Raw genomic sequence first — 14,741 nt, 5'->3', positions numbered from 1 at the left:
GTTTGGACTGTAACCACATAAAATGAGAAACCACAGGGACCATTTTTGCAGTTTTGTCGAAAATTAACTTAGTAAAAATGAATCTTATTTCGTCAGAAATGTTCCACCCCATTTTTTGGTGGCAACCATACGCGAATTCTTTTATTCCGCAGTAATACTCTATTCCATTCCCGCTTTTATTACTACATACCAACCGTCTATATTTTTTGAATCAGACCAAGCGTCCATATAAATGCATAATCTATAGAAAAACATATTAACATCTACCATTAAAATCAACTTAAAAGAAGCTCGAAGAAAAGGATGAAATCATACTTCATTAGATAAAAAATGAATACAAAGATTACATTTATACATGAGAACAAAGCAAAGATAAATAACTATCTTCTAACTAACATTCTAACAAACTTTATATATAAAAGACCAAATTACCCTTGGGATTAACTACCAGAGTCTAACACCCCCACAAGTTGTGGCGTGAAGATGCAACTTGGAAATGAGCCCCATTTAGTGGTTTTGTTAATATATTTTCTAGTTGCTCATTAGTGCCAACATGTGATAAAGAAATTAGCACCACTTGCATTTTTTTTTTCATGAACGAAGTGATAATCTTATTCGATATGTTTCGTTTTTTCGTGGAATACATGGTTAGTGGCTATGTAAATGGTTGCTTGATTGTCACACTTGACTGCAATTAGAGTAATATTTGTAATATTGAATTCATGAAATAATCTGCTTAGCCACACCAATTCTGAACAAACCTTGCGCATAGAACGATACTTTGCTTCAACAAAGGATAATAAGACAGTGGTATGTTTCTTGGATTTCCACGAAATTGGGGAACCACCAAAAATAATGAAAAATCCACTCACTAATCATTGAGTAATAGGGAAAATAGCCCAGTCTGAATCGTAATAAGCCTTCATACGATAAATTATATCATTATTGAAAAAATATGCCTTGATTAATTGTCCCTTTAAGATATCAGACTGTATGCAAAGCCACATTATAATGTGCTTGTGAAGGTTTTTGAGTGAATTGGCTCAAATATTGTATTGAATATACTAGATTGGGACATGTATAGAGTAAAAAAAATGAGTGTTCCAATTAATTGACGATAAACACTTGGATCTTGAATGAGATTTTCCATTTTAGGAAAGAGTTGATCTTCATGAAGTAAAGGAATAGAAACCGGAGTTTGATCCTATGTAGAATATAAAGCTAATAACTCTCATATGAATTTGCTCTAATGAACAACCATTCCATTTGACACATGCCCAAGAAAAAATTTAATTTGGCTTAAATCCTTGAATTTGAATTAAGTATCAAGGAAGGTTTTGAGATTGGTGATTTCTACAAGATTTTTCTCTGTGACTAAAATATCATCTACGTACACAACCAAAATGAAAATTAAATCAATGACTTTCTTGAAGAATAGGGAATAATAATTCTTTGAGTGATTATGCCCTTGAAGTTTTAATGCATCTAAGAGTTTAGAGTACCATTGTTCGAAGGCTTGTTTTAAGCCATACATAGACTTTTTCATTTTGCACACAAGATGAGAAGATGCAGATGTAAATCCTAGTGGTATTTTCATGTAAACTTCCTCATGTAAGTCTTAATGAAGCAAGACATTATTCACATCTAGTTGTTGAATAGACCACCTCTTCTTGACAGCTAGTGAAACCAAGCATCTTATTGTATTGAACTTAACCACAAGTGAAAAGTGTCATGATAATTACTCCATTCTTTCCGAGTGAAGCCTTTTGCAACTAACCGAGCTTTGTATCTTTCAATAGTCCCATCAGCTTTGTATTTCACCTTATAAACCCATCCACAAGAAATGGGCTTCTTTCCCTTGGGAAGTTTGACAATATCCCATGTGTTAGTGGTTATAAGTGCATGTAATTCTTGTTGCATAGCATTCTCCCAATTTAGATTTCCTTTGGCTTGATGCTAAAAAGTGTGTTCTGGAACTTGTAAAGAAACAAGAAAGAAAAAGGAACTAGAAGGTACTTTTTGAATGGAAATGGGAAAGTTAATGTAGGGAACACACGTATGTGTAATGACATGACAACAAATAGAACTTGAATTTACTTGATTACAAATGTAATCTTGTAATCTAAGTGGATGTTGTCTTTGTCTAGTTGCCTTCTATTGGGATCAGGGGAATGATTTTGATTGGTTTGAGAAAGAGAAGGTGACTGAACATTAGAAAAATCAGGGGTAAAATTGGAATTTGTATTAGGAGAATTAACATGAAGATGAGAAGGGGATGAATCTAAAGGAATTTTGAACATTGAGTATAAAGGAAATAAATCATGAAAGAAAATGATGTCCCTGATTATATTGATTTATTTTGTGACAAGATTTACAATTTTATAGGAATTTTGACCAGTGGGATATCCAAGAAGAACACATCGATGAGATCTAGGCATAAACTTGTCACGATTGATGGAAGTAGAAGCAATGAAACATAAACAACCAAATGCCTTTAAGTGTGTCAAATATGCTTTGAATCTGATAAGTGGTTCATAAGGTGTTGCATAGTTATGAACTTTGTTAGGCATTCTGTTGATTAAATGAACTACAGTCTCAACACATTATGTACAATATGTTGTTCCCAAAATAGATTGAAAATAAAGAGCCCTTGAAACTTCCAAAATGTGTCTGTGTTTCCTTTCAACCATATCATTTTGTTAAGGGGTGTGAGGTGTGGATTTCTGATGAATAATGTCTATTGTTTGAAAATAAAGTGTCCATTCATTACGAGATCCAAGCTTAAATGCATTGTCTGTTCTAACTGTTTTTAAAACTTTATGAAATTGAGTTTGACATAAGCAATAAAGTTTTTTAAAAGAGTTAAAGCATTACTCTTATATTTCAACATATGAACCCAAGTTTGTCTGCCAAAATCATCCATAATTGTGATAAAGAACTTAAAGCCATCATGACATACATGTTTGTAAGGTCCCCAAACATCTATACAAACAAGATCAAAATGATGATATGTGACATAAGTGCTTTTTGGAATAAAATATGTGTGTTGTTTGGATTTAAAACAAATATCACAAGATTCAATGAGAGAATGAACAGAATGATTAACATGAGATAGTAATTGTAACTTGTTAATAAGAATATGGCCAAATCTTCTATGTCATTTCATAACATTGGATGTAGAATTCATAACAATAAAACAAGTGTTTGGCATAACATGTAATATAGTAAAACAAAAAGAAAGAGATTTTTGTGTAAAATGATGACTGAAAACATATAGATCATTGAGTTTTTTTTTCAAAAGATCCAAGAGCAACCTTATTCTTGATTGAAGGGTCCTGCAATAGACATTCATCATCAGTAAAAAGAACAAAGGTTTTGAGTTGTGAAGTAATGTAAGTAATAGAGATAAGATTATATTTGAAAGAAGGAACATAGAGAACATTTGTAAGAATAAGAGACTCATGTAGGGGAACATTATAAACAAAGGAAACAGTGGTGTCATTTCCATTAGGAAGACCAATGTATTGTGTATGTGGAAGTTTATCTAAAAGTAAGAAAAGAGATTTGTTGGAACAAATGTGATATGTGGCTCCAGAATCCATAATCCAAGAAATATGTGGTTGTAACAAGTTGGATGACTTATAAACTTTGAAGCAAAGCATTTAAAGTTAAAATGAATACCGTCATTTTGCATATCACCATCAGTCACATAGGGATCATGAGAGGATGGTGAAGATGTGGATGCAATATAATTGTTTTGAAGAAGTTGAAGCAACTGAATGTACTGATCTTGTGAAATCATTGGAGGTAGTGTTAATCACATTTTTCACACTTGACTTAGATTCTTCCTTCTTAGATTTAGTAAAATTGAAATTAGCAGGAAAACCGTTAAGACGATAGCATTGAGCTTTAATGTGACCTAGTTTCTCTCAGTGATTGCAAGTAAACTTCTTGGAAAGAGTAGATAAATCAAACGACACTTGCATTGCTATAGAATCAATTGCAATAAAAGAGGGGAGATAAATGTCTCTTTGTTGTTCTTCGTGGATAGGAAGAGAGTAATTGGTTGAAACATTAGGTAATGGTTTCATCATCAATATTTGCCTATGATGATTTGTAGGACTCATTTAGTCCCATGAGAAGTTGTATAAGTTGTTGGTCTTCAAAAAACTTGTTAATTGTAATAGCAGCTTCACAAGTGTAGTCAGGAATAAAATGAAGTGGGAGAAGTTCATCCAAGAATTTGATGAATTTGGTGAAATACAAAGAGAAATCATTAGTTCCTTGAGAGAAAGAGTAAAATTGTTGTTGCATATGTAGATCACAACACCATCAGATTATTCATACCGTTTTTGTAATTCACTCGAAATATCAAGAGCGATGGAGAAGAAAAGAAGACTTTCGACAATGGTTTAAAGACAAAATTCCAAATCCAGCTGATAATCATAGAGTTTGCTCGATACCAAGAAGAATAATGAGGAGAAGTAAGATCCGGTGGAGAAATAGTGCCATCAATAAATCTGTTTTTTATTACACCCAATAGCACAGCTGGTCAAATCATTTAAATTAGTTTACTTATAGGAATGATTAGTCTCAATATTATCATTAATTTAGCTCCTTAGATAGCTCATGTGTTTTCCCGTTCCCATTGTTGTACATCGACTATATATATCTTGATGTAAAGTCACTTTTGATTAATATAGGTGAACATACCTTTGCTCCTGCTATATGGTATCAGAGCATGTCTTTTCTCTAAAGAGCCTATCCAAACCCTTATAACCAACTCTTTCATCTCTTTCAATCAACTTCTTCGTGAACCTTCAAACCCTAAAAATGGCATCCAAATCTATTGTCCAAATCACAAATGCTACCTATTTTCTAATCAAATCAACTTCCAACAATTTTTACAGTGTGGCGTAAATAGATTGAATCAACGTTGATTGGTCTCGAACTTGATTCCTTCATCTCGGTCACAAGCATTCATCCCACACATTTCATATCAGACAAAGATGGTCAAAAATAGAACCTACAATTCCTTCCATGGTAGCTCCAAGATCAAGTCATCATCATCGCGATTCTTAGGAGCTATTCGGAAACCATTCAACCTCTTACCACCTCTGCTTCTACTTCCAGATATGCCTAGGAACGATTGAAATCTAGTTTTGCAAGTGCTTCATGTTCCCGAATAATCTCACTCAAATCCAGACTGATTAAAAACCCTAAAGGTAATCACTCTATTGTTGAATACCTTCAAGATATGTGCTCTATTGCAGATGATCTCTCCCTAGAACAAAGCCCTATAGCCAAAGAAGATCTTCTTGTTCACATCTTATCTTAATTAGGATAACTACAACACCATTGTGGCTTCCATAAAAGTTTGAGAAAGTCCTCTATCTTACCCATAACTCTTTGACAAATTAAGTGAATTTGAAAGATCCCTTCAAGAAGCTACACCAAACTCTGAACCAATTCTGGATACTGTTAATTACACCACCTATCAACAAGGACGACAACACTACCGGTACCCATCTAAAACCTTTGGCTCATAGAAAGGTGGCGGACGCAATAAAAGAGGAACAAGTCGCTCATTTTAGACAACATCTAAGCCACATGGAATTCGACAAACTCACAATAACAGGTTCTGCCAATTCTATAACATTGTTGGGCATCAGACTCGAGACTGCCGAAAATTGTCCAAGTTTTTGAGAGACAACAACATTACCATCAACAACCTTGATTCAACAACTCCTTTAACAATTGTTACAACATAATGATCAACATTTATTCATCTAACCTGGTTATTTGACAGTGGTTCATCAAAACATGTCACCTCTGATCGATCCATACTTCATAACATCTTTGAATACGGGGGAACTGATGAGATAATACTTGGTGATGATAAAGGTTTGAAACTATATGATGTTGGATTGAAACACATTAACACACCACTAAAAACCTTATCTTTACCAAATGTGTTATGTGTTCCAAATTAACATGGAAACCTTATATCCATTGCTAAACTTTGTAAGACTCACCAAGTTTCTGTTGAATTTTTTCCCTCTCATTTATTTGTGAAGGATCTTCGCACGGGGGCGCATCTCATGCCAGGGTAGAACCTTGAAGATGTTTACTATGTCAACCTCCCATCCAGATTGCAACTCAATGCCACCACAAAAATCTCTCCACTTTCCTAGCACCACAAAGGCCATCCATCCATCAAAGTATTCAAGTCTCTTGTCTCAAACATAAGTCTTAGCTCTAAGCAAATTTCTTATTCTAGTATGCATTAATCTTCTTGCTCCATCAGTAAAAGTCACTTACTACTTTTGGTCCAAATTCATTCATTGTTACAAAACCGCTTCAATTAATATATTCGGATGTGTGGGGTCCTGTTCAAACTTCCACAAAAAATACCATTTCAATCTTCATCATCCCATCCTCCAACCCCTACTTGTCAACCTACTTCACCATTGTCAGATGCAACTCCTCACCTACACACACTTCTACTTCACATACCCCACCATCCACACTGCAAACTCGTACATCTACTCATATTTCACCTCCCACCAACTCGTGTCCCACCCCAACCATCTCCATTTCTCATAATGATAATTACATTCCCTCACCTGCCTCCCCTTTACCACAATGAACCAAAAATAAAAACCCAAAATACTTTAACCTATTTTTCATAAATTCCACCACCCTTCATCCCACCCCTTCCATAATTCAACCCAACAATCACACTCAATCTCTCAAAGATCCCCAACGATGACATGTCATGGATCAATAGTTTAATACTCTCATGCAAAATGGAACTTGGGAATTAGTTCCAAGAGCTTCTCACAACCCAATTGGATGCAAATGGCTATTTCGGGTCAAAAGGATTCCCAATGGTACTATTTCAAAATATAAAGCTCATTTGGTTGCCAAGGGGTTCCTTCAACAATACAGGAAAGATTATTTCAACACAATCAGTCCAGTTACAAAACTAGTTACTATTTGAATCATCCTCTCTCTCTCTCTCTCTCTATATATATATATATATATATATATATATATATATATATATATATATATCAAAATTGGCCCCTATGACAACTTGACATGAACAATGCCTTTCTTAATGGAACTCTACATGAAGAAATCTTCATGACTCAACCACTTAGATTCATTCATCCCTAATTCCCAAACCATATATGTAAACTTAGAAAATCCCTCTATGGTCATAAACAAGAACCGAGAGCTTGGTACATGGAACTCACAACTTTTCTTCATACTTGTGGTTTTAGGAAATCAAGGGCTGATGCTTCTTTATTTATCTATAATCATGACAACAGTTTGTGTTTCTGTACGGTCTATGTCGATGGCAATGTACTTACAGGTAACAATACCGAATTTGTAAACCAATTCATTCATTCCTTAGCCAAGAGGTTCTCCATCAAAGACTTAGGTCCCTTTCATCACTTCCTTGGTATTGAATTAATTCCTACCCAACACGCTATTTTCCTCTCCCAACATCGACATAGTCAATACATACTAACCCATTTCAATATGGATGATGCAATAGAGGTTTCTACTCCTCTCAACTCTTTTGTGGCTCTCACCACTATGGACGACTCCCCAAGTGTTGATCCTAAACCTTATCGGAAGTTAGTGGGCTCCTTGTAATATTAGGCCTTCACAAGACCATATGTCTATTTTGTTGTAAATAGACTTTCCCAATTCATGCACTCGTTGTCTCAACTTCACTGGCAAACATTAAAATAGGTTCTTCACTACCTAAAAGTCACAATTCAACATGGCCTATATGTGACATCCCCAATTTCACGGCCAGAAAAGACCGGTTTGTTTATGCTTTATTTTAAAATCAGAGTGATCATGGTTGCGGAATTTGTTCCCAAAACAAGATATGATAATAATTTATCAAAACATTTCTCAAAGAGAATGTATTTTCATTTAATAATAAAACCTCGGGATGTCATGTTCAATACAGACCAAAAGCATAAACATAACAAAATAGACCTTACAACAGTTATTTATAACTACTGATCTATAATTCAAAACCTCTCGTCAAGTCCACCAACTTATACTCTTGTGCCCTTACCTGTAATGCAAAGAAAACTGAGTGGGTCAGGCTTGGGAGTCTGGTGAGCATATAGGGTTTTCAATCCACAATAAAATAATTAATTTAATTTCATCAACCAATAATAACCCAATTACCCATTCCCGTTATTCTCACTTTACATCCCTAAGACAACTAACACAAGGGGCCTAGTCTAAGAATATTTCATCGGGACGACAACACATGCTTCGGGGGTTCCTCAGCAATATAAGTCAAATAAGGCAACCATGAGGGGGATGGAATACAGCGAATGAACACCCAAGTTCATTAACACCTACAGGTTATGAGCCTGCTAGTGTTCCACTGGACTATCTAGAAAAGTATGTGGTCGTCATCTAAATTCCGCTAGATGACTTGATTACAATGACATCGAGGCCTCTCATCCTTTTATCACAAGACAACTATCTACCCAACATTTTATTAGATAAAATATACATTTTTAGACATCTAAAACCTGTATATTATGTTCATTCAAAACACATTCCAGATAAAAGATGAGACACATAAACATAACACATATTTCATAGAGAATAAATCATATCTATGAGATTAGAAGATAACATCGATACACTCACATAACACATATACTTAGTACATTCAAACAGTACTTGTATTAAAATCGTGTTTATGAAAGGGACTATACACTCACACATATAAACAACTTTATATTATACACATAACACGTATTTCATAGCAAATACTTAATATTTATGTGTAAGATGAAAGTGACCACACACTCACACATATAAACAATAATATATATATATATATATATATATATATATATATATATACACATAGCATGTATTTTATAAAATACTTCATATCTATGTGTAAGATGAAAGTGACTATACACTCACACATACAAACAACTTTATATTATACACATAGCACGTATTTCATAGCAAATACTTAATATTTATGTGTAAGATGAAAGTGACCACACTCACACATATAAACAACAATATATATACACATAGCACGTATTTTATAAAATACTTCATATCTATGTGTAAGATGAAAGTGACTATACACTCACTTGATCAGAAGATGATTAGACATTACTACGGCTTGTAGAAGTAGTATTCTTCGGTAGATCTGGAAGATCTTCACAAAAACCGGACTCCTCGTGGGTAGAGCTTCGGCTCGGAAACTCTTTTCTTCTCGGGATCTTCGGGCTTCGGGATATTTCTTGCATGCAAATCGAGGTAAAACGGGAGAGAGAGGAGAGAAAATAGCAACCCTAAACGGTTGGCCCTTCAAATCAATTTATAAGGCAAATTTGGCCCTTGCCACGTCGTGGCACCCTTTTTCCACGTCGTGGGCTTGGTCGTCACTGCATACGTCATCGCAAGTTGCGTCTGGGGGACTCTCGGAGGTGTCAGAAGACTTGCCACGTCGTGGCACTGCTTGCCACGTCGTGGTCTCTGACACAACTTTGGGGTTCGCGCCCCGAACTTCATAAATTCGTAGCTTTCGCATACGAACTCCGTTTTTGACGCTCTTTATATCGACGCGAAGGTGAGATTATGCTCTACAACTCTCGTTTAGACTCCATTGGCTAATTTTGACTTTATTTTTAATATATTATAATTATATTACTTATATATTATTTTTAGTAGGCCGGGACAGGAAAACTCCGTTCGAAATTCATAACTCCTTCATCTGAACTCCGTTTTCGTTTGTCTTTTTATTGTTGGAATACTATTGATGAGATCTTCAATTCTCATTTAGAAAGTTTTGGCTAAATATCACTCGACCTCAATCTCGAGTTTCGGGCTGCATACTTCTAATGCTGAAACTTCGAAAAATCATAACTTCCTCATCCGAAGTAAGATTTAGACGTTCTTTTTATGCACGCTCTCGGTTTAACTAACCCTACGACTTTCGTTTAGATCACTAAGGATAGATATTGCTCTATCTTAAATTCATATTTTACGTCATTCGGCGTCGTGTCGGTTCTGTCGCGAAACTTCGACAGGTCATAACTTCTTCGTTATAACTCGGATTTCGGCATTCCTTATATGTACGAAATCCTTGTAACATATAATACAACTTAGTTAAGATTAATCCTTATAAATAATCTTCCATAAAAAAGTCATTTTTTGATGCTTATCGTCTCTAAATTGACTAGCCCGGATCTACAGGCGTTACACTATATCTTAAGTGTAGATCCTCACTTGAACTTAAAGCATTTTTTGATTCAAATTAGGGAGGGTCTCAACTAGTGGTTGCTCAACCACTGCTTATATCCTTTATCTAGGGTCAAACATTATCTCATGGCGATCAACATGTTAGAAATCTATATCACAGTCTTCCACAGGAGCGGAGTACAAAGCTTTAGCTAATGATGCGGTTGAAATCTCTTAGGTACAACATTTACTTATAGATCTTGGTGTTACAAACTCGTACTCTCCTACGATATTCTATGATAATATAAGTGCCATGTACTCATGCGTCAATCCAATATATCATTCTCGAAGGAAACATGGTACCTTGGATTACCACTTTGTCAGTGAAAAGGTAGCATACGGTTCATTAAAAGTTCTTCATATCAACTCAGCAGACAACTTGCATACACACTCACCAACCCTCTCAGTTGGAGCTCCTTCGTCCATCTTCGCTCCAAGATTGGAGTATCCGACGGATCCTCCATCTTGCGGGGGCGTATTAAGAACAATAGCACAACTGGTCAAATCATTTAAATTATTTTTGTTTATGGGAATTATTATTCTCAATATTATCACTAATTTAGCTCCTTAGATAGCTCTTGTAATTTCTCATTCCTATTGTTGTACATCCCCTATAAATATCCTCATGTATAGTCACTTTTGATTAATAGAATTGAACATACCTTTGCTCTTGTTATAATTTTGTTCGTGGCAGAACATGAAATAGTCATGGATCGCTTCCAGGGGTGAAGCCATGTCCAGTGAAAAACATTATAAATAAGAATAGAATCTGGATTATTAGAAGATCCGATGAAGTAAGGACTTGAAGCATCAATGGAAATTGAATTAAGAAAAGCTGTAGAACCATAAGTCGACATGATTGAAAAAGGAACATAGTAACCAAAAGATGAATTAAAGTGATGAATAAATGAAGATCGAACTTAGTCTGATACCATGTTAACTTCCATCATTAAAGCAAAATTAAATAAGCTTAAAGAAAAGGATGAAATCATTCTTCATTAGATCAAAAATCAATACAGAGATTACATTTATAAATGAGAACAAAGCAAAGATTAAAAAAAAAAAAAAACCTTGTCTTCTAACTAATATTCTAACAAACTTTGTATAAAAAAGACCAAATTGCCCTTGGGCTTAACTAATAGAGTCTAACAAAGCAATTTAAATAAAAAACACTCTTCCCAATTCCAAATAAAGATTACCATATAGGAAAACTCCAACTATTATAACAATAATAATACCAAAATAAAATTAAACTCAAATAGGACCAAATATCATAATATTCTTAAAAAAGAATAAAACTAGATTATGACTCACATATGAGTACCTTCAAACATTTTTTACTTGTGGCATGGGAAATAGCTATATATAGTTGACCATGTGTGAAAACGGGTATACGCATGTATAATCCAACATTTGACAATGTACTATCAAAATACATTGTTATTTTATGGTTATATTGCGAAATAGAACTGTTTATTTCCAAAAATAGAAACTTATTTATGTTCCTTCAAAATGAACCACATAAAATATAAAATGTAAAGAAACTCTAACCAATAAATATAAAAACAGTTATGTTTTTATAAAAATTAGATTACCTAAAATCATGAACAGATTCCAAGGTACCTCCATAATTTGTTGAATGAGCTATGAGTGCTCAATGAAAAGGTAGTTTGAATAACCAATTTAATCTGCCAATTCTAATATATATTTTAAAATTAAATTGATTAATTAGAGATAATTATAAGAGATCATGTCATAAGCCACTTGGCAACTACATATTTGAAAAATCAAAAAATTGCAATGTTAACATAGTAATGGTTATAAGGATATTCACTATCCATTCTAATGTACAAAGTTTAATTTCTATAGTTTATTGAGCTCTACTAATTATTATTTTTTTCTGCCATTCAATGGACATGCACTTCAAGATTCATTCTATGCGATGACATTTCAATTTTCATTGAGTTTAATCGATTGAATGTCAATATAGTATTTCATCTCGATTTAACCATTCTATTGAATCATGTGTGAATAATGGTTTAAATTGATTAAGAAATGTATATTACAAATGCCAAATTCATGCAAATAACGAACTTCACAAATTCAACAAAATCATTCCTTTAACATTTTCAAACCAAACTTAAGAAATATTTAATATGATAAAATGAAAACTTGAGTACTAGTACACCAGATTCGTCAAATCGGGACGAAATTAAACACGGCTAAGATAGGGTACATCCGTACATGTTAAAACAAACTTAATAATTCATTTGATTGCAGACAAATTTTAAACCTTGTGACACATTATTTCCTCTCGTTGCAAGAAACTTCATACAAACAAACCAACACAATTAATATCGATATTCATTATTGACCATTAACGACTCGACAACTTTTCCTGATCTCTCCTTGACCATCTGTAAGGACTCCAACACCACCCATTCGCACCATGGACTTAGCAAATTGGGTAAAGAAAAGCCCACGATTTTGTAGAAGGTTAACTACACGAGCCGATTGTCTGTTTGTAAGTAAAGCTGCATCTGATACAAATAGACCTTTATGTTGATTTAAAGCCCGATAGTAATCAGAATCAAAGGTGAGAGAGCTTTTAGGATCCATTTCAAGAGCTGTGGCTGGGTTCTGAGGGTTGGGGCACAGTCCTCTAAGTGTTTGCGCATAGCTCACGTCAAGGGAAGGATCAGCATCTCCTACACCTGTAAAGTTGTAAAGCCTTCTTGCAACGAGGGTGCAACGAGAGATCCCAATAGTATGTGCACCTATAGTACAAATACACAAACGTTTAGTAATTATGTACGTAACCCAAAATAATGAAGCATAAAGTTTTTAAAAGGCATGCATGCATGCATACACTTACATACATACGCACGTATATAAATTAAGAAGACATGTAAAATGGGTATATCCGTATATATATTTACCTGAAAGTGCCACAAGATCATTAAGGTTAAGGCCTTTGGTTCCAAATTGGGTCAGGAGGGTTGTGAAATTGGCGCCTGCGGATGGTAAATTGCCACCAACTTCCGACGCCAATGAGACTGTTCCATCTTTCCTTCCGGTGAAAACCGGCCACATTTCCTTTCGAAACTGCAATTTTCCGGCAAGATTAGAAAACTATCAATTCCGTGAAACAATCAGTACATATGTTTTACAACATGGTTATTTTATATATTAATTATTACATGTTGTCACATGATCATGACAATCGAGTACTTACTTGAAAGGACACGGCGTCTCTAGCAGCCAAGGCAACAATGTCGGCACACGAAACAATCCCGGGACATTTGGCTTCCAGCTTTGTCTTTATTTCATCAATAACCTCGTACCCAGAAATGGATCTGTTTGGTCCTGCTGTTTTTTCGGTTGTCTTGTTTTGTGTAGGGTCCAATAGAATCGAAGCATCACACCCCTTCAAATGCGAAAGTTTTTATTATCATTCTTTATTTTTATTTTTTTGACATAAAAAAGAAGAAGTTAAAATGAAGTACTAATAATTAAGTTACTTACTCTAACAAAGCAATCATGGTAATGAAGCCTTAGAAGCTTGGCAGCCATGGAAGGATCTGCAGAAACTTTGCTCCATACAATCTGCCTCACCGTACTTTCAACTGTAACCAAACGGTCCAAACGGCAAAGTTTCCCATAAAAGTTCATCTTCAACCCTCCACCATTACCATTACCATGACCACGACCATGGCCATTGCCACCACGACCACCGGCGCCCATGCATCCTACCACCAAAATGGAAACAAGAAACAATCCAATAATGTTTTTCATCATGTTAATTTCCTTTTATGGTTATAAGTTTGAGAATACCTTCAAGTAAAGCCCTTTATATAGGCATACCCCTCCCAATTATTGAGATTTGACTCAACTAATCTCACTAATGAAAACGATTATGAGTTTAAAAATCAATGTTGATAAGATTTTATATTGTCTTAAGTTGTAGACCTTAAATGGTTGTAAATTAGAAAAACCTTAGGATAAGTATAGAATTAATTATTAGTATCTAGAGTAAATTACATGAACAGTCCTTGTGGTTTGGTGAATTTTGAGCTTATAGTTCCTAATTTTTTTTAACTCATACCATCCATATCATCATATGGTTTATTTGTTTTCAAGTTTAATAAATTACAAACGTGAGTTATATCCTTTATAGCCTTTTCTTACTTTTTAATTGATTGATTTTATTATTTATATTAATATAATTATAATCAAAATGGGCCATCTTTTATATATATATATATATATATATATATATATAGAAAGAGAGAGAGAGAGAGAGAAAGAGAGAGAGAGGTAGGTTCAAATGTTTCTCACATCTATTGTGTGCTAGAATGCACCAATAAAAATTAAGTAAACATTAAATATATATTAAATGATTTCCATATTTATAATTCCTTTTTATA

The 14,741-nt window shown here is 34.3% G+C and overlaps 1 protein-coding gene across 1 annotated transcript; it reads right to left on the bottom strand.

Moving 5' to 3' along the window:
* Positions 1-12,454: 12,454 nt before the first annotated feature.
* On the bottom strand, positions 12,455-14,146 carry LOC145058772 (peroxidase 24-like). The gene is made up of 4 exons (XM_079006676.1): positions 13,840-14,146; positions 13,550-13,741; positions 13,254-13,419; positions 12,455-13,091 (listed from the first exon to the last, which is right to left on the bottom strand). The coding sequence occupies exons 1-4, from the start codon at positions 14,110-14,112 to the stop codon at positions 12,682-12,684; spliced, it is 1,041 nt and encodes a 346-aa protein (XP_078862802.1). The 5' UTR covers positions 14,113-14,146; the 3' UTR covers positions 12,455-12,681.
* Positions 14,147-14,741: the final 595 nt, after the last annotated feature.

Source organism: Lactuca serriola, chromosome 6, assembly GCF_051521515.1.
Source record: "Lactuca serriola cultivar US96UC23 chromosome 6, Lser_US96UC23_V15, whole genome shotgun sequence".
NCBI lineage: Eukaryota > Viridiplantae > Streptophyta > Magnoliopsida > Asterales > Asteraceae > Lactuca > Lactuca serriola.
This window is presented reverse-complemented; position numbering and strand designations above follow the sequence as displayed.